The sequence below is a fragment of the Drosophila simulans genome, chromosome X, assembly GCF_016746395.2.
Source record: "Drosophila simulans strain w501 chromosome X, Prin_Dsim_3.1, whole genome shotgun sequence".
In the NCBI taxonomy this organism is placed as follows: domain Eukaryota; kingdom Metazoa; phylum Arthropoda; class Insecta; order Diptera; family Drosophilidae; genus Drosophila; species Drosophila simulans.
The window spans coordinates 11325791-11343737 of NC_052525.2; the positions used below are offsets into that span (position 1 = coordinate 11325791).

The window sequence follows — 17947 nt, forward strand, 5'->3', positions numbered from 1 at the left end:
ATTGAACATTTTATATAACAAAATATTGAAGAGAGGAGATTGAAGGTTTTGTGCAAGGAGAAACCGAGAAGCATACAAATATTTTTTATACTTGCAACTGTCGTCTTCACTTTGTGTTTCGATTTTCAGCAACAAATTTTAGCCAACTAAGTCTACGGATATGATTTCGCATATATACACATATATATATATATATATAGACATATAGATACACAAATTGGCAGACCATTTACTTAAAACCTATACCTAAATATATGAGCATATACATATATCTACGTTTATGTGGGCATCTTATCCCGATGTTCATTTCATGTCGTCGCATGTTTTTCCCCTTTAGTTAATCGAAAATCAAACAAAAAAAAAAGTCTATAAGAGAAAAATCACAAAAAAATCTATCTTTTTTAATTCATTTGTATAACCGAAAGTGTCATAGAATTCATTTGAGAGGTCGATTCTAGAATTGATTCCACCATATAATAATAATAAATGCATAAACTTAAAAACTCAACAACTATCGTTTTTCTCTGCAAGGATTTTGAGTATAATTATTCCCTTTAAAAAAGTGTTTTGTATATATTATTATATAATCCCTTAAAAGAACTAAAATTCGATTTAGAAATTGTATTTTTCAATGTTTTTCAATTACTTTACTTGGTAAAAAAAAAATGTGACGATGTGATATAATCATAGATTTTGCTGCGATCGGTGGGTTGATTTCGAGGGAAAGGACTCAAATATTTAACCACTGCGCCGGGTACGTCGGACTTTCTTGGTTTTCTTGTCCTTCTTGTTTTTCTTGCTCTTCTTGTTCTTGTTCTTGGACTTCTTGTCCTTCCTGTGGCGCCGGTTGACGTAGTGCCTCCTGTGCCGAACTTTCTTATCGCTCGACGATGATGAACTGGACGCCTCCGTGGTGGTGGTGGTCGTGGGAGCAGCTGTCGTGGTAGTGGTGGTCACCGTGGATGATGAGGACGACGAAGTTGAAGGAGAGCTTGAAGTAGGTGAAGTAGTTGAACCAGTGGGAGTCGTCGTAGAAGCTGCTGGAGTCGGCGTAGAAGCTGGTGGTGAAGCAGCTGGAGTGGAGGTGCTGTGTGCCACTGCCAGGAGGCAGGCGAGGATCAGTACGCAGAGGAATCGCATCTTGTTGCTTTGGGGCAGTGGCACTTGGAACTGTGTCTTTCGCTTCATTCTAACCAGGCTTTTATAGCACCCATATCTATGGCATCTAACCAGCATCCAACCACCCGAAGATTAAACTTTTATTTGACCAGGGCAAATACAAGCCCCCCATTTGTCATCTGTCTTGGATCTCCGGTGCTCCGATCCATGGCATTGTTTCATTATCTTCGCTATTTGCAAAGAACACGAGTCACATAATTGGCACTATTTGCCAAAATCGAGGGTAAAACTTCTGTTCGTAATTAAAGCATTGTTGGAGCTGTGAGGCATTTTAATAATATCTTTTGCACTTGCGATTTTGTTTGATAGTTCTGTTTCATTTTTGTAGGCAGTTTTTGAGAAAATGTTGGTTCTTATTATATAAGATATATGAATCTGATACAATATATTAGAATATATCATTAGGGATTCGCATATCTTGCAGACCAGCGGAATCATCACCTCAAAAGCTGGCCAAGATCTCTTCATGATGAGCTGGAGTCCATTGGATACGGTCTGGTCTCGAGATTCGTCTGGCGAAACAATGTCAATGCCACTGACTAGTGGGATCTACACTTAATAGTGGGATCTACACTTAAAGACCACCCCTACCTATATTTGAAAATAAATTATAATCAAAAGTATTCGAAAGTAACCAAAACTTTTATATATATATTTTTTAATAAATATATAAAAAAAATTTAATATCTATATTTGAATATATAATATAATATAATATATAATCTTAGAGCAATACTTGTTTATTTTTCCATTTTTTATCCGGAATTGGAGCAATTCGTTTACATAATACCATCAATCACGGAACAATCTTGGATGATTGATGAAGCAAAAGACTACTGCACAAATCCCCAAATAGAGACTCGATTTCGCAGTTGATTGATTAGTTCACTAAGCTGACAAACAAGCAACCTCATCTAATGGCATTCGTCACAACGCAAATGGCACAGAAGATGGCAATCTGTCGCGATTCGAAATTGCAAGTGTTTTTCGCTGACGTTTTTCGAAAGAGAGAAATGCTTTGCTTGGAATTTTCTTCTTGCACGAGTCGTTCGTGAATAAATATTTACACTCAAATATGCGAATAAAAAGCAGCTCAACTAAACATTCGACAATGGCCTCTTTTGTTGAATTAAGTGTTCCGCGATTGTCTTGTGACTCTTGACTTTGCTTCGTTCAGGGTTGTCAGGTTGTTGGCAGTTACTTTCACTACCGCTGATCCTAACTTGCTTGTGACCTGTGACCTTTGCTTGAACAACTTTTAGTTGTTCTGATATAAGAGCAGTTCGCTGGTTAATTCGATAATGGCACCCCTCCTAAGTTCCAGCGACACGCAAAACCCACATAAGATCATTGCAAAATGGGAAATAATAAGTGTATGCATAGTATATGTATGGGGAATGGAAGCACGCTACGGAGGAGATCCCCAATCTCCGCCGGTCTCCTTGTGCCCCCCAGATGCGCGTATCCGATTCAATTTCATCCACTCAGTTTCGCTTACAACGTCGTCATGTTTGGATCGCTTCTACTGGGGATTGCCACCTTGCTGGGCGCGATCTACGCCTTTCTGGTGTCCAACTTTGGCCACTGGCGGCGGCGCGGAGTCACGGAGCCCAGAGCCCTTCCGCTCTTCGGTTCCTTTCCCAACATGATTTGGCCACGCCAGCACTTCACCATGGACATGCGCGATATCTATATGTGGGTATCCTCATATTTGAGTTGGGTTTTAGTGGATGAAATTACGACCCATACTATGTTTTCTTTGCAGGCATTACAGGAATACCCATAGCTATGTGGGCTGCTATCTGTTGCGTGCACCCAAGCTGCTCGTCCTGGAACCCCGCCTGATCTACGAGATCTATGTGAGCGCGTTCAGTCACTTCGAGAACAACGATGCCTCCCAGATGGTGGACATCGCCAAGGATCGCTTGGTCGCCCTCAATCCCTTCGTGCTCGAGGGCGAGGAGTGGCGCCACCAGCGCGCGGTCTTCTCCACCCTGCTGACCAATGGTCGCATCCGGACCACTCATGCCATCATGCAGCGCGTCTGTCAGGATCTCTGTCGGTTCATTGCGATAAAGTCGGCTGGCGGCAAGGATCTGGACTGCATTGATGTGAGTATCACTTGAAACTTCTTCGAAAAGGATGCACTAGCTCGACGTTCTTGTCCAGCTGGGTCTCCGCTTCACGGGTGAATCGCTGTTTGACTGCGTCCTGGGCATCCAAGCGCGCACCTTCACCGACAATCCACTGCCGGTTGTGCGGCAAAACCACGAGATGTCCGCCGAGAATCGAGGATTGGCCATTGCCGGCGCCGTCCGTGGCCTCTTCCCGAATCTTCCGCGCTGGCTGCGTCCCAAGGTCTTTCCCCGTTCCCACGATCTATTCTACAGCCAGATGATTAGCGAAGCTCTGCGCCTGCGCCGTTCCAAGCACCAGGATCGCAACGACTTCATCAACCATCTGCTCGAGATGCAGAGGGAATTGGATCTCAGCGAGGAGGACATGGCCTCGCATGCCATGACCTTCATGTTCGACGGCCTGGACACCACCTCCAATAGCATTGCCCATTGTCTTCTGCTGGTAAGTTGCTTCATCTTGTATTAGATATATTTCAACTCATAGATATACACTTAGCTTGGTCGTAATCCCGATTGCCAGCGGCGTTTGTACGAGGAACTCCAGTTGGTCAATCCCGATGGTTATCTGCCCGATCTGGATGCGCTGATAGACCTGCCCTATCTGAGTGCCTGCTTTAATGGTGGGTCATGGGTCATGGAACATTGAAGTACCAAATATCACATCCATCTATCTATTCAGAAAGCTTACGAATCTATCCGGCTGGCGGCTGGGCATCAAAGACCTGCACAAAGGAGTACGAGCTCCGGGGTAGCCACCACTCGGAACCCCTCAGGCTGAGGCCCGGCGACAATGTGATGGTGCCCATCTACGCCCTGCACAATGATCCGGATCTGTATCCGGAACCGGATCTTTTCCGACCCGAAAGATTCCTGGACGGCGGTCTGAAAAACTGCAAACAGCAGGGCATCTTTTTGGGTTTCGGGAACGGGCCACGTCAGTGTGTCGGGATGCGATTGGGTCTGGCCATGGCCAAGGCCGCACTGGCGGCCATTGTCCAGCGATTCGAGGTCCTGGTCAGTCCACGGACACTCAATGGCACAGAGTTAGATCCCCTGATCTTTGTGGGCGTCCACAAGGGCGGCATTTGGCTGCAGTTCGTCGCACGGGAAAATGTGACTAAGAAATAGATGGATCCAGTAGTAAGTTCGAGAAAGAAGTTGCAGCAGAAACACAAAAAAGGGTTAAGCTGTAGAAGGGGTTAAGTGCAGGAGAATTTAAACAACTATAAACTGAAACCTTTTAGTAAGTTTAAAAATATAATATTCTCGGCTAAATTCTATATTTCTAATTGTTTGCTAGAAAAGATTTCAGTTTGATCTATTTTTTTTTTTTTTTAATATTTTTTTTTACACATGGGCTTTTCCATCAACTTTTCAAAGACTTGTATTTTCTTTTCATCTCTGTATGGTTCATCAATGGAAATTAGAGTGGACCATCGCTTTTGTTAGGCTCAGGGTTTAGCTGCATTCAGCTGGGAATTATGTCATCGGGCGATGTCAAAACACTGGAATTATAATTCATCAAAAGGGCGGAGGAAATAAATGCATTCATACACTGAGAGAAAGTGGTGTAACCCGAATAATTCAAGAATTGTGTCGAATATTTATTCAAAATCATATTAATTACCCCAAAGAAATCCTGAATTTTAATTCAAAATCATGTTAATTACCCTAAAAAAATCCTGAATATTAATTCAATTTAATATTAATTAAACAAAACAAATGATGGAGCATCTTAATAAATATTAATGATATTATTCACAATGGCGACAACATTTTCTTAATAACTTTAAATGAGTTACTTGCAAAATCATGTGGTTTTTTTTATGCCTACGATATTTGGTATTGAGTAAGGTGCGAATAATTGTCATCGTAGCACGAATAAACTGAAAAATGGAACGTGTAGGCCACAAATCCGGTCTGGCCTTTCACTATTAGCCGCTTACTAAGAGCGGAAGCAAACAAATAAATAAAAACCCGTCAAAAGCCCACTGTCCACAGCCCCCAAATGAAAATGAAACCACAAAATCCACGAAGGTCACGCGTTTGGGAGAGAGTTTTGTTTTTGACACGCCTTTTGGGATGAATAATTTCGGATCAGAGACATCGTCTAAATTATAGTGGCAATCATAGAGATGCCACAACATTTGTTCACATGGCTGTTTTAAAGTAATAATAGTTATAATAGTTACTCGAACTAATGATTCCACAAACTGCTTAAAATGCAATGCAAATGATTCATAAAGTTGCTACTACAGATCTTTGAATATTCAAGTGATTAATGTGAATACTGAGTTTTGAGTTTGTAATCGAAACCAATTTGAAACGAATAAAACTCGAAATGCACAACCCATTTTCTGTTGGCCATAAAAATCTGAAGGTCCAACTCCAATTTCCGATTAGCCCAATCCCCAACGAAATTAAACAGTCAAATTATTTACATATTTTACGTAAGTATAAATTTATTAGGTAAGAAATTCGAATCGGTTGTTGTTGCATGCAAATGATTTGATTTCGAATGCGATGATTGGCCATTTGAATCGCTTGTTTGTGCACAGAAATTTCCTGCGAAATGAGGTGAAACATCGACATCAGAGTTGGAACAAAAACTAAAATGCAGAATAATAAACAAAAAAAAAAAATAGTGCAGTGCAGACGCTGGATGGATGAGATAGATATATTAACAACTAATCAGTGCTGGGAACTGCGCCCGGGTCCAATCCTGGCCCAATCCTCTACAGACTGGCCACAGGATGCAGACGCAGTGGCTTCGACGCCTGCCGCACAATTCGCGCCCTGGGACGCGCTGGTGGCAAGTAGGCATTGCTCTGCGGCAGCAATCGCAGTGGCTGCTGCACATCGTCATAGATCTTGACGGTCTGCACATGACTCTCCGCACCACTGTGCGCATTCTGGGTGACCACCTTGACCACCTGATGGCGTCCCTGCGGCTGCTCATTGGTCGCTCCCAGAATCTTGATCGTCTTCACACCAGCCTGATCGAGTTGCTCCAGCACCTTGAAGTTTCGTGTGGCATGTGGCTTCACTATCTGCACGGTGCGCACACGGGAGCTGCCACGCAGGGCGGGTGGTGCCACCACGGGCGCCGTCGCCGCCATGGCCACATTCACCGCCACCTGAACGTCCTTGGGCATGAACTTCTGCAGCGATTGCTGCGCCTTGAAGCTCAGCGTGGGCTGCAGCTTCTGCTGGCTCTGCACCACGCGATGGTAGTGGTGGTGCAGGTGGTGCTGGGCCTGCTGCTGGCGGGGCACAGCGTTGCTCACGTAGGCGGGGGCATAGAAACGAGGACGCTTCGATTGCTCACGGTACATGGGCGCCACCTCGATGACCTGTTGCTGCTGCTGCTGCTGCTGCTGGACATGATGATACTGCTGCTGCTGGCGTAGACTGACTGGCTGCGCATAGCGTGCGAAGGGCTGCACGGTGTTCATGTAGCTCCTTAGGGAGTGGATGTGTGTCACCTGCGTGGGCGCTGGAGCTGGCAGGGAAATGGCAATGGGAGCGGGTCCACTCACGTGGATGGGAGCGCGAGGAGCGGGTGCGGGCGCTGGAATGGGTGCTGCAACACGCACTGGAGCTGGAGCAGGAGCAACAACTCGAACGGGAGCGGGAGCAGGAGCAGCAACTCGCAGAGGAGCTGGAGCAGGAGCTGGAGCTGAAACATGCACTGGAGCAGGAGCAGGAGCTGGAGCCGGAGCAGCAACTCGAACAGGAGCAGGAGCGGCCACTGCTGGGGGCAGATAGCCAGAAGCCCTGTATTGCTGCTGGTAGGCACTTGAAGTAGCTGTAGCCTGGACAACGGCAACAGGAGCTGGAGCTGGAGCAGGAGCAGCCAGGGGAGCAGGAGCTGGAATGGCAACGGGAGCAGGAGCTGCAACTGGCGATGGAGCTGGGGCAGTGACAGTTGGAGGCAGGTAAGCAGGAGCCGTAAACTGTTGCTGGTAGCTGCCGGCAGTTGATGTTGCAAGTGTGGTTTGAGGAGCCAAAGCTTGTTGCTGCTGCGACTTGGGGCGACCATAGACGATGTCTGCGTTTTGCTGTTGCTGGGCAACCTGCAACTGAGACTGCACCACGATCTGTTGCTGCTGCTGCTGTTGCTGCAGCTGTTGCTGTTGCTGATGCTGTTGCTGCTGCTGCTGTTGCAACAGCAACTGCTGCTGCTCCTGCTGTTGCTTCAGCAGTTTGGTTTGAGTCTGCAGGCTGTGCAGCTCGGCAATGGCTGCCTCGGCATTTTCGGGCTTAACGAAATCATAGCCATCGGGAAGGGCACCGGCACCAGGATTGCTAATGGTTGCCTGTGTAGGAGCAGCATACACCTGTTGCTGCTGCTGAGGTTGCTGCTGCACCTGTTGCTGCTGCAGCTGTTGCTGTGGCTGCTGCAACTCTTGCTGCTGCAACTGTTGCTGTGGCTGCTGGTACGTGATCTGAGTTGGTGCCTGAGGACGTGGTTCATCGTAGCCAGGTGGCAGATAGCCAGGAGCACGATACTCGCCGACAGTCTGCTGCACGGATGCAACACTCTGTGCGGTGGCAACATTCTGAACGGACGACACACTCTGCGAGGTGGCGACACTCTGGCTGAGCGACACGGGCAACTGATCGGGATTGGAGAACTCGTAGCCAGGTGGCAGATAGCCAGGAGCACGGTATTCCTGACCCTGTTCCTGCACTGAAATCTGCTGCTGTTGCTGCTGCTGAACGGATTGAATCTGCTGCACTTGCTGCTGCTGCTGCTGCTGTTGCTGTTGCACCTCTTGAACTTGCTGCACCTGCTGCTGCTGTTCCTGCTGTGGTGGCAGATATGTTGGTCCTTGGAAGACCTTCTGTTGCTGCTGGTAGCTGATGGTAGTTGGTAGCTGGTAGTTGGACACTGGCTGAGCAACTGCCTCGCTGGTGGTGGGTGGCAGATATGCTGGTGCCTCGTAGTTCTGTTGGCTGTACTGCTGTTGCACCTGTTGCTGCTGCACCACTTGCTGTTGCTGCTGTGGAATCACTTGCTGCTGCACCACTTGCTGTTGCTGCTGCTGCACATACTCCTGCTGCTGAATCACTTGTTGCTGCTGTTGCTGCTGCTGCTGCTGGACAATGGGTGCGGCAGCCGTGGGTGGCAGATAGGCCTGACCACTGTAACCCACCGAGGATGCAGCCGGAGCCTTGCGCTGGAAATCATGCTGGTAGCTCGAAGGGAAGGGCACGGGAATCGACGCAGGAGCTGCTGCAGGAGCAGCTGCAGCCGAAGTGGCAACTGGCGCTGTAGCTGGCGCATCGGGGAAGTTGAGGAAGCTCAAGTCCAAGCTATCATCGTTGGCATGACCACTTGCAGCCTGACCCTGAGGCGGCAGATAGGCGGGTCCCTTGGCGGCGAAATGGTTGTGCACCTCAAAGATCTGATAGCCGGAATTGCCGTAGTTGCTCTCCTGGAAGCCACCGCCCGTCTTGTAGTATTGCTCCTTGGTGATCAGCGGCTGTTGTTGCTGCTGCTGCAGTTGCTGCTGTTGCTGTCGCAACTTGAGCGATATATCCGCTTGGGTTAATCCGCATAGTGCACAGATGGCGAGCGCAATGAAGGCGCCAAAGAACTTCACCGAGAACGAATCGTAAGAGAACACAAAACAAATACTTTGAGTCACAGAAAAAAAAGAACTTATGGATATTATATCACTGTCATATGGATGGATGAATAGATGAATGGAATGCAAATGGATCCTTGGCTGAATGGTAATCCTTAGCCATGGGCAAGTGCCCTGCTTACATTCATCTTCACAGTGGTCGTGCTTGAGCCCTCGATGTCCAACCGATCAATGATGCCCCCATTGACCCAGCCACGCGTTTTATACAAGGGCCATCCGAAAACTAGTCGGCGCATCTTCATCGACATCGATCGACATCTCCATCTCTCCATCTCCGCATCATTTTGCCCCCTGTTTGTCGAACCTTCGTTATCTTTCGCCAAGCTCCAAACTCCAAGCGGCCCAGTGGTCAGTGGTCAGTGGACAGAAGGGGGCCTTTCATTAGTTTGGGGCTAGTTACCATGGGATGCTGCGCAACATTTTCGAATAGTTGCGCTGTGGCTGCTCGTTCGCATTTCGCTCGGATATTCAGATTCCGCTTATTGAGTTATCGCCGCTCAGCTACACGCAGAAAAATTTATAGGCCGTACATAGTATATTGGCAAAAAAAAAGTTTGATTTAACTATTTAATAATATAATTATTATATTATAATCAATTATAAGCTAACCTGCTTGATTTTGAGATGAAAACGATCGCAATGTCGGGTTTCGATATCTTGAAATTCTGAAATCGAGATCGCTGCGAATGATTTTTCCGTTTCCAACTTACTTCAGTTTCTCGCAGTGCATGCCGACTAATTCCCGAAGCCGTGTGCTTTGGGCGGATGTAACTAATACGCCTGCCGCCAAAACGCCTCGGACATGGGACATCAGTCACCGGTGGTCAGTGCGTTCTCCGTCCGGATTGCGCAATACTCCGGCTCGTTATCGACTGGCTTGGATTTCCTGTTATTAGCTATTTAGCTCTGCATTTGCATCGGTCTCGGATACGGATACGGACTCGACTTCGGATTCAGATACGCGTTTCGCAAAATGCTTGCTAAAATATCTGGCTGGCATTGCCAAAAATTATTACACCTGTCATTAGCAATGCGTGTCGGCTGATTTCGTTGGGTTTTCATTTTTATTTTTATTTGATTTTTTTTTGTTTTTCGAGGGCCTATGAATTAAACATTAAACATTGATAAGCATGTCGCCTCACCTCAGTCGCGAATAAAGTTTAAAAAAAATAATACCACCTGCTAAACACGATATATTCGTAGATTCTTGTGCAACATCAGTTGATATTTAACGATGGCTTTAAAGTTTAGTATATATAAAAACCCCTTTTTAATGAGGAAGGCAATTATTATCAGTACTTTTATATGGCAATATATTTACACAGTGTAAAATATATATTTTATCTTTCGAATATAATATTTCACCTCTATGCATCAAAAATCGAAACTAGGCCCACCAAAATGTCAACCATTCACAAATCGCCTAGTAAAAAAAAAAAAAACAACATAAAACATGACTCTATTCATAGGCTTTTGATACCAATCACAACAAAACAGATTGGATTGTATAACCATTATAGCCACATATGTATCTTTCATTTGGTTTTCCGCAGAAACGCGTGTAATTTTCCCATGGCGATCGGTTTTCGGGGGGATTTCCCCCTCGCGCCGCTAATCGAGAAAACCTTGACCCATCTTGGCTCAAATATTTTATGCATATTTGGCCCACCGACTGGCCAACTGGCCAATGCACACAAAACGGCCAAAACGATCGCCAACCACTTGGCCAACAGATGAGATGGCCAACAAAGGCGGGACATGCAAATAATTGAATCGAATTGAATTGAATCGAAATATTGGCCAAACAATATCGAAATGGTCAAAAGGGTCTGGCCCAAAGATACTTATTAACTGATTAAATAAAACAATGTGTGAACATTTTTTTATTGTGGAAATTGCACAATTATTTGCATATTATTTCAAAATGTTTTATGGCCATATTTTGACATGATCTATAATAGTTTAGAAAAAATGAGAAAAAGTTAGCAGCTTAAGAACTCATTATAGATAAATTATAAACTATATATGGAGTATTAGCTTGCTTAATTATCTTTTATAAAATATTTACACTTAAACTTTAAGTTTTAATTTAAAGACGTATTTTATTTTGTAATATATATAATTTAGCAAGAATATTTATATATTCATCAATATTAAGTTTAAAATAACTATGTTATTTTATAATTTGTTTTAAATGTGCTTATAATTATTAAGTCTTTAATCAAATGACGCTTGTTGCCACAGTAATTACAACCATTTAATCAAATTATCAAAGGAATCTCTTCAAAATGAGTTATGAAATGCATTTGTAACTCAATCCGGAATTTTCGTGCGACTCATCCTCAATTCTTTTGGGCCATAAATTTGGGCTCAAGTTGAATTAGCATTGGATATGCATTATTAATTATTTATGAGTGTTCCCCTGCAGTTTGTTGGCATAACTACAAAATTTGATATGCATATTGCCTGGCTTGTTAATTATTTAATTTCTCGCTCCCCGTCTCTCTCTTTCTGCCACTCTATCTCTCTCTCTTTCCGGTTCTCTGTGAAAATGTTAAAATGCTCAAAAACTTTAATATGTATGTATGGTACATCCATACATATATTCACATTAACAAACATCGCCACCCATTAGTGGGCCATTTCAGGTCGATTTACATAGTTATTGGAATATCTACCAGTATTGAATTTGTGCCATATTCGAGCTGGAACAGCAACAGGTTGCACTGAAAGAAACGAGGTGTTTCTTCATATATAAAAAATGTAAAAATACCATTTATGATATATCCGGTTGTATCTAGTTAATCTTATTTCTTATTTTTTATATTTGTTTTAGGCTGTAGAGAAGGGTAACTGAAAGTACTTATCAATAAATTATCATTTTTATTGCTACTATTATTTCTTTCAGTGCATTGCACATATTTAGCAAAGACGATAAAGATAAACAAACTTACTACCACAAAAAAATCACGACACGAAAAATGAAAACGAAATGAAAAGGGAAACCGAATCGATTTTAAAAATGCGTCTGCCAAGAGGGCAGATCTATAACTTTTCTATAATATTATTAATATATATATATATATATTAATCATAGAAACATTTTCATTACAGACTCAGTTCAGAAATCTTTTAGTTTAGAAAACTTTTCTTTTAGAAATCAGTGTCTAAATGAAGAATATTTAATAGTTAAAAATGAATTGCCCAATCTTTTGAATATATAACAAGCATAATTCGCTCATTGCTTACCTATAAGGAATATTACTTGCCATTTTCCAGTAGTTACTGAGCAACCCTCGCAGCATCCGATCCAAGATCGCCCATTTGACGGATGAACCGGTGTCGTCGGATTACTAATTGACACATAAAACCCGTAGTGACTCCGGCAGCCAAAGCGGCGACCTCTTGTCCAACAAAAAAAAGTGGGGAGGACAGGGATTGAAATTCACATAAAAATGGGCGTGGCGCTTTAGGAAGCTTGGGCTTATTTGTTTTGGGGGCCTCCGGAGTGACGATTCATTGATTGACCATTATCTATTGAGCCACGCCATGCAAAACTTGGGAAACTTTTGAATTCAAAGTTTTTAATTACCGCCCGCTGGCCAAAATTTAATTGCTGCACATGAATAATTTATATCAATCAACGATTGTTTATGCAATAAAGGATTGTAGGCTATACAAATATCCTAGTACTTTTTCAAATAAAATATAAGCCAGAACAGAGATACATAGATACATTGAGCTCGCTTTAATCGATGAAAGATACATGATGAAATGTAGATAACACATTGAGCACGCTTTAATCGATGAAAGATACTTGATGAAATGTAATTAAGGTTTCATATCGGTTTCTGGGTCTGCGATTTAAACTGTGACACGTGTGCCGGTTATTATTAGTTATTACTATCATTATAACTGGGTAATTGGCACCCCAAGTGTGATTAACCCCATTTTTGGGGGATCAATCGATCCGGATCCGCTGACTCAATTCATTTACAAAAGTCCTTCGCATCGGTTAACCCTTTCACTTTGGCCTTAAGCTGCTGCTGGCCATCTGTTGTTGCCAAGTCGCGAATTCCGTTTGGGCCAATATCGTTTAGGGCCAGCGCGCCAGGTAATTAATTAATGTGGAAAAAACCAAGCCAACAAGGAAATTTCAATGTATGAATAATACTATTAACTAATGGGATATTTAGAATATTTCATATTTTGCAAAGTAGTTGTTAAGCAAAAACAACAATAAACTGATAACAAAAGTACCCACAGGATAAAGTGTGTATTTATCATTAATATTATCATTCAATATACATTTGATTAAAAGAAAAAGAGTTAACATTTTTGCCAAATCGTTTTTGCTTTAGCACTATTTGCCTGAATGGGGCAATAAACAATTTACTACCAACGATGTGTCACTGTCATTGTTTTGGACTGATTTAAATACTATTAATTGGCCGGCGGACAAACGGCGCTATTTGCATACCATTCATCGCATTTGATATCTGGCCATATATATATATATATATATATATATTTGGCAATGCCATATATGCGCTTGACAAAAGATCTGCGAAATTCCAAGAGTCAGTCAATGAAGATCAGCGAACAAAAGATGACAGTCCGTACACAAAGCGGTTAAAAAGATTTATTACATTCGGCGGTGGCAATAGATTGGTTTGCATAATTGTCGTTTAGTAACCCGAATCCGTACGGATTTCAAAATACCCAATACCATTTTGATATAACGGGGTGCGAAGAGATATCCTCTTATCAGCTTGCAAGCCCAAATGTATCTCAAAAGTTGACCAAGTTGCACGAATAATTATCATGCCGATAAGATTGATAGCACGAACAAGATTAATGCATTAATAAAAATCAATGATAACTTTTCGTTTCTGATAAGTATATCCCTTTTATTCCACTTGATGGGTACGTGTTGCAATTATCATATTCGTGGTTCCTTTAATTTGTATCTTTGTATCCATTCAATTTGATGTCATATCTGTATATTAACTTCCTTTATAGAGACTGAAACTTAATTTCCGTGTGAAGCTAATATGAATTCTGCATTAAAGTACACTTTCTAATACCACCTATTCTCACACGCGGCTAACATTCTTTTCTATTGACTCAGCTGAATTTTGGAAGATATATATATATATATACGTACAGATCTGAGCTATATCTATGTAGTATAATAGCGGCCACGCCATCTGAAATGGGATATGTAGGATATATCTTATGAAAATTCAGTTGATTTGGTGTCCAGATTGGAATTAAGATAGATTTACATAGTGCTAGATACTTTTACAGCGCGAAATATAGATCAAGTCAATAGGGGTTTTCGATTCTTTGTCCGATTTCCTTGCTTCTGGTCGAGATTCATGCCCGATTGACCCCCTTCTATTAAAACGCTTTGTGAGTACCTTCAGCTATCGAGTTCTGGTTTTTTATGTATTTTACCGGGTGGGGTCTTAACAAAAAATATTACATGTGTCGTTTGGGGGGTTTTTTTTCCCGAAAAAGAAACGCCCTTGAGGGGGGGATGGGGAGAGGAATGAATACGTTGTGGCTAAGACGAGATTGACAACATTTCGGGGGATTTGGACAGTTGGGTATTGGAGGAGACCCTCTCCATCCGAGGGCTCTGAACTAAGCTAGATCCCAACATGAAACCCGATCCTCTAGAGCCGCCCGTAGTGCGCCTGGCTGGGCTTTCGGTCCGTAAAGAAGTTCCTCAGCACCAGAATCTGGACGAGACCGATCAGGATGACTGCGGCCGTCTCCACGGATGACCAGACCATAACCCGCTGATTGAGATCTTCGGCCCGTTTGCGACCTTGCGCCTCCCTCAGTCGATGATGCGTCTGGGCGTCCAGGATGTCGTTGAGGCCCTTGTGAATCGCCTGCGACGATGTCTCCATCTGTGTGAGCACCGTGGCATGTTCATCCACACCGGGCAGAGCCGGCTCCTCGCCCACTTGGAAGTCCACGTAGACGATCTTGTGCGAGAAGGCCGAGAATTGATTGCCAAAGCACGCGGTGTACACGCCCGTTGTCTCCGCAACGAACTGATGACTATCGAAGGTGGCCTTCTCCAGATTGTAGATGACCTTGCCCTGCGGATCCTTCAGGGTGACGTCCACGTCTAATTGGCCACCGGCCGACACCTGGAACTCAAAGTAGGCGCTCGAGTTCTTCTTGATCTCCTCGTAGAAGCAATCCACCGCGTTGTCGGCCAGATCAAAGGTGAATTCGACGGCAGAGATGCAGTGCATCATCAGAGCTACCGCAAGTACAACGATTTGTGTGTTCATGGTTCGCCCTTTTTGCTTTTTGGTATTCCCTGCTGGATTCGTATGATTCCCTGCTTCACCGCCTGCTATTCTTTCAGCTGCAAGAGAAATGCGCTCGGTTAGTGCCAAGATTCCGGCCAAATGCAATGCCACCTGTCATTCCAATTCCATTTACTCACCAGCCTCCGTCCGGATTACGTGACGTGTTTTTGTTATTTGTGGTATGCTATCGATATCGCCAACAGTCGGCGTTCTTTGTTATCGCCGCACGATAAGTCGGGGTTCTGACGTGTCAACACTCTTTTCCGCCACTCGCTGTGCAGCACTGGGTACCCACGTAGGTAATATCGGCTACTGTGAGCGGCAGAGTTGCCACTCGTTTATTTTGGCGCCATTATCAAAATTTGTTAGGCACTACAAAATAAACTTAAACTTAAATAAACAATAAAAATACATACAACCATATATTTTTAAAATTTTATTTCGTCATCATTGTTGTAAGTCTATTAATTTTTAAAAATATACATTTCAGAATTATAATTGTGAAGCCAAAATTTTTTAAAAGTAAATGGAGAAAAAAGGAAAAGCTACTTTCCAATGGTAGCTGAACACGGTCTACACCTGCAGGCGTACCAGTTCTCGGTTGGAGAGAATGGTGATCACATTGTTTGCTGTGGTTATGCCTAGAATCTCTTCTATGGCGTCGTCCAAGGTGATGAAGTTCTGTTTACCCAAGGTGACGGGAGGTCCGTTGCGCCTGCGGAGACCATCAGCGGGGCTACGAGACGGAAAGTAGAGGAGCAGATAGCGAACAGGATCACATATGACCACGTAATCCAAGTCCGGACTGCAGACGGTGAATTTCCGCACAACCTTGGAGGCCTGCACGTAGCCGAAGGCGTGAAGCTGGCCCTCGTGGCGGACACTCCATTCATCCGGACGACTGGGCTGGTACATCTGTAGCCATATGGAGGCGTCGACGCCCTGGCGGGTAGAAAAGGCGGCCGGAAAGCCAGGACGCAGCGTGGTGGTGAGCACCAGTGGCGGAGGACCAAGAAAAACAGTGTGGGTGATGCTCCTGCTGGTCAAATTGAAGCGTACTAAAAGGAGAAAATTTATTATTAAGCATATGCAGCAGATATATAATGGAATGCTCACCCATCTTTATTTCTTCATCTGCGGATATTATGTCGCATTCTTCAACGGGATCCTGCAGATTTGGAATGGTCAGTGGTGGAGCTTGAATTGGATGTACTTCCTCCGGTACGTCATCATTCTCCTGTGCGAGCAAACGTGGCCAATTCTGAATCTCCGCCTTGGTAAGTGACAATTCTAGGCCATTATCAGCCAACTTCAATGCACTTAAATCATCTACCACACGGGCGTATAACTCTTCGGTGAATATAACCTCATCCAGATGCTTTACAACGACAGTGGTATTAGAACCGCTCACGTCAAACTCTTCAGCGGATGCAGTTGATGGTACATTGAAACAAATGAGCACATTATCATCCGTTTGGGACCAGCTATAACTAGGTGGGCCACCATTTTCCAGCTGGCCATCGTGATCATCTGGGGCATTCAAGCGGGCAGCGGCTGCTTCATCGGCTGCCCGACGCTCCTCGGGAGTCTGAACATCGTGGTTGCTGGCAATGACTAGGGAATCGGCGCGAGGCTCAAAGGCGCAGTAGTGCAATGAGCCAGTGGTCTCCAGCCGTTGACAGATATTATATGACCACTCCTTATTGGTGGGCGAAAGAGTCCACCGTGCCCAGGTCAAGTCCATGTAATAGACGTGCGTCTGATCTGGGCCAACTGCATCACGGCGTGCCACATGACCGGCCACCAGCGAGATCTGCTTGCGTTCCTGCAGCACATCCAGCCGGGCATCGAAGAGTGCGAAGCCGCGATTACCACTGTTATTATTTACCGGCGAGCGTGTAATCCGTTCCCAATCCTGCACACCGGTGCGCGATCTGTCGCCGGTGTCCACAAGATGGTAACTGGTCATACCGTCGCAGATCACACAGAATCGCTCCGAAACGAAAACTATTGTGTAGTTGTAGTCACCCGGCCGATGTAGTTCCTCATCGCCCTGATCGTTATAGTCCACCGTGAGGACAACGCGCTGGGCAAGTGCGTTTCCAGTCTGTAGATCGTAGTTGCACTGCACCAGCTGATGGCGGTTGTTGAAGAAGTAGCTGCAGTGACGCATCCATGGATCGGCTACCAGGTGATTGTGCTGGGCAAAGAGCTCCGTGTGCAGCAGCGAGAACTGATTGCTGCTCGATTGCACCGTGTGGGCTTCATATTCATGTTCCTGCCGAAGAACTGGCACCGGATCGAATGTCAACTTGTAGCCAGCAAAGTCCGAGTGCACTAGGTTGCGGTCCACTTTTAGTTCCACCACCGGCATCTTGGGTTACTACGCCAATTCTTATTTGGATTTTAATGCAGATTTTGAACAAATAGAAATAGATATTCCGAAACAAATCAAATCAAATCGGCAGTCGACCGGATAGGAATGACAGCTCGGGCGAGGGCTCCTATCGACTTCTGATCGATGAGTGGGGGATATGTACGATACCTTGATAATTTTAAAATCTAATAAGATTCCATTTTTTTTGGTTGAAATTTAACTAAACAAAAAAATAGCATAGAAACCATTAGTTAGTCACAAATT

At 44.3% G+C, this 17947-nt stretch overlaps 5 protein-coding genes across 6 annotated transcripts; 1 reads left to right on the forward strand and 4 right to left on the reverse strand.

The window, feature by feature from the left end:
• Nucleotides 1-606: 606 nt before the first annotated feature.
• Nucleotides 607-1195, reverse strand: LOC27206351 (protein new-glue 2). The gene has a single exon (XM_039297050.2). The coding sequence runs from the start codon at nt 1186-1188 to the stop codon at nt 739-741; it is 450 nt and encodes a 149-aa protein (XP_039152984.1). The 5' UTR covers nt 1189-1195; the 3' UTR covers nt 607-738.
• A 1461-nt stretch (nt 1196-2656) lies between these two features.
• LOC6725721 (probable cytochrome P450 28c1) lies at nt 2657-4931 on the forward strand. 2 transcript variants are annotated; one of them, XM_016173784.3, is made up of 6 exons: nt 2657-2874; nt 2945-3290; nt 3349-3759; nt 3814-3937; nt 3997-4457; nt 4745-4931. In XM_016173784.3, the coding sequence occupies exons 1-5, from the start codon at nt 2687-2689 to the stop codon at nt 4443-4445; spliced, it is 1518 nt and encodes a 505-aa protein (XP_016039000.1). In that variant the 5' UTR covers nt 2657-2686; the 3' UTR covers nt 4446-4457; nt 4745-4931. The 2 variants fall into 2 exon arrangements, with proteins under 2 accessions (XP_016039000.1, XP_002106723.1); XM_002106687.4 differs by having other exon boundaries at nt 3997-4931.
• Nucleotides 4932-5786: 855 nt separating this feature from the next.
• On the reverse strand, nt 5787-9254 carry LOC6725722 (histone-lysine N-methyltransferase 2D). Its single transcript, XM_002106688.4, has 2 exons — nt 9094-9254; nt 5787-8920 (listed from the first exon to the last, which is right to left on the reverse strand). The coding sequence occupies exons 1-2, from the start codon at nt 9241-9243 to the stop codon at nt 6053-6055; spliced, it is 3018 nt and encodes a 1005-aa protein (XP_002106724.3). The 5' UTR covers nt 9244-9254; the 3' UTR covers nt 5787-6052.
• Nucleotides 9255-14391: 5137 nt separating this feature from the next.
• LOC6740087 (transmembrane emp24 domain-containing protein 3) lies at nt 14392-15590 on the reverse strand. The gene is made up of 2 exons (XM_016180825.3): nt 15444-15590; nt 14392-15362 (listed from the first exon to the last, which is right to left on the reverse strand). Exon 2 carries the CDS (start codon nt 15283-15285, stop codon nt 14653-14655), a length of 633 nt encoding a protein of 210 aa, XP_016039001.1. The 5' UTR covers nt 15286-15362; nt 15444-15590; the 3' UTR covers nt 14392-14652.
• Nucleotides 15591-15729: 139 nt separating this feature from the next.
• On the reverse strand, nt 15730-17881 carry LOC6725724 (nudC domain-containing protein 1). The gene is made up of 2 exons (XM_016172711.3): nt 16423-17881; nt 15730-16364 (listed from the first exon to the last, which is right to left on the reverse strand). The coding sequence occupies exons 1-2, from the start codon at nt 17678-17680 to the stop codon at nt 15880-15882; spliced, it is 1743 nt and encodes a 580-aa protein (XP_016039002.1). The 5' UTR covers nt 17681-17881; the 3' UTR covers nt 15730-15879.
• Nucleotides 17882-17947: the final 66 nt, after the last annotated feature.

What these genes read in the sequence shown, in the direction of transcription:
- LOC27206351 (XM_039297050.2), bottom strand. Translation starts at nt 1,188, where the DNA reads ATGAAGCGAAAGACACAGTTCCAAGTGCCACTGCCCCAAAGCAACAAG.
- LOC6725721 (XM_002106687.4), top strand. Translation starts at nt 2,687, where the DNA reads ATGTTTGGATCGCTTCTACTGGGGATTGCCACCTTGCTGGGCGCGATC. An exon ending in TTGCCCATTGTCTTCTGCTG is followed by an intron (nt 3,760 to 3,813) that starts GTAAGTTGCTTC and finishes ATATACACTTAG; the next exon opens with CTTGGTCGTAATCCCGATTG. An exon ending in TCTGAGTGCCTGCTTTAATG is followed by an intron (nt 3,938 to 3,996) that starts GTGGGTCATGGG and finishes CTATCTATTCAG; the next exon opens with AAAGCTTACGAATCTATCCG.
- LOC6725722 (XM_002106688.4), bottom strand. Translation starts at nt 9,243, where the DNA reads ATGGAGAGATGGAGATGTCGATCGATGTCGATGAAGATGCGCCGACTA. An exon ending in CGACCACTGTGAAGATGAAT is followed by an intron (nt 8,921 to 9,093) that starts GTAAGCAGGGCA and finishes TTCTCGGTGAAG; the next exon opens with TTCTTTGGCGCCTTCATTGC.
- LOC6740087 (XM_016180825.3), bottom strand. Translation starts at nt 15,285, where the DNA reads ATGAACACACAAATCGTTGTACTTGCGGTAGCTCTGATGATGCACTGC.
- LOC6725724 (XM_016172711.3), bottom strand. Translation starts at nt 17,680, where the DNA reads ATGCCGGTGGTGGAACTAAAAGTGGACCGCAACCTAGTGCACTCGGAC. An exon ending in AGATGAAGAAATAAAGATGG is followed by an intron (nt 16,365 to 16,422) that starts GTGAGCATTCCA and finishes TTCTCCTTTTAG; the next exon opens with TACGCTTCAATTTGACCAGC.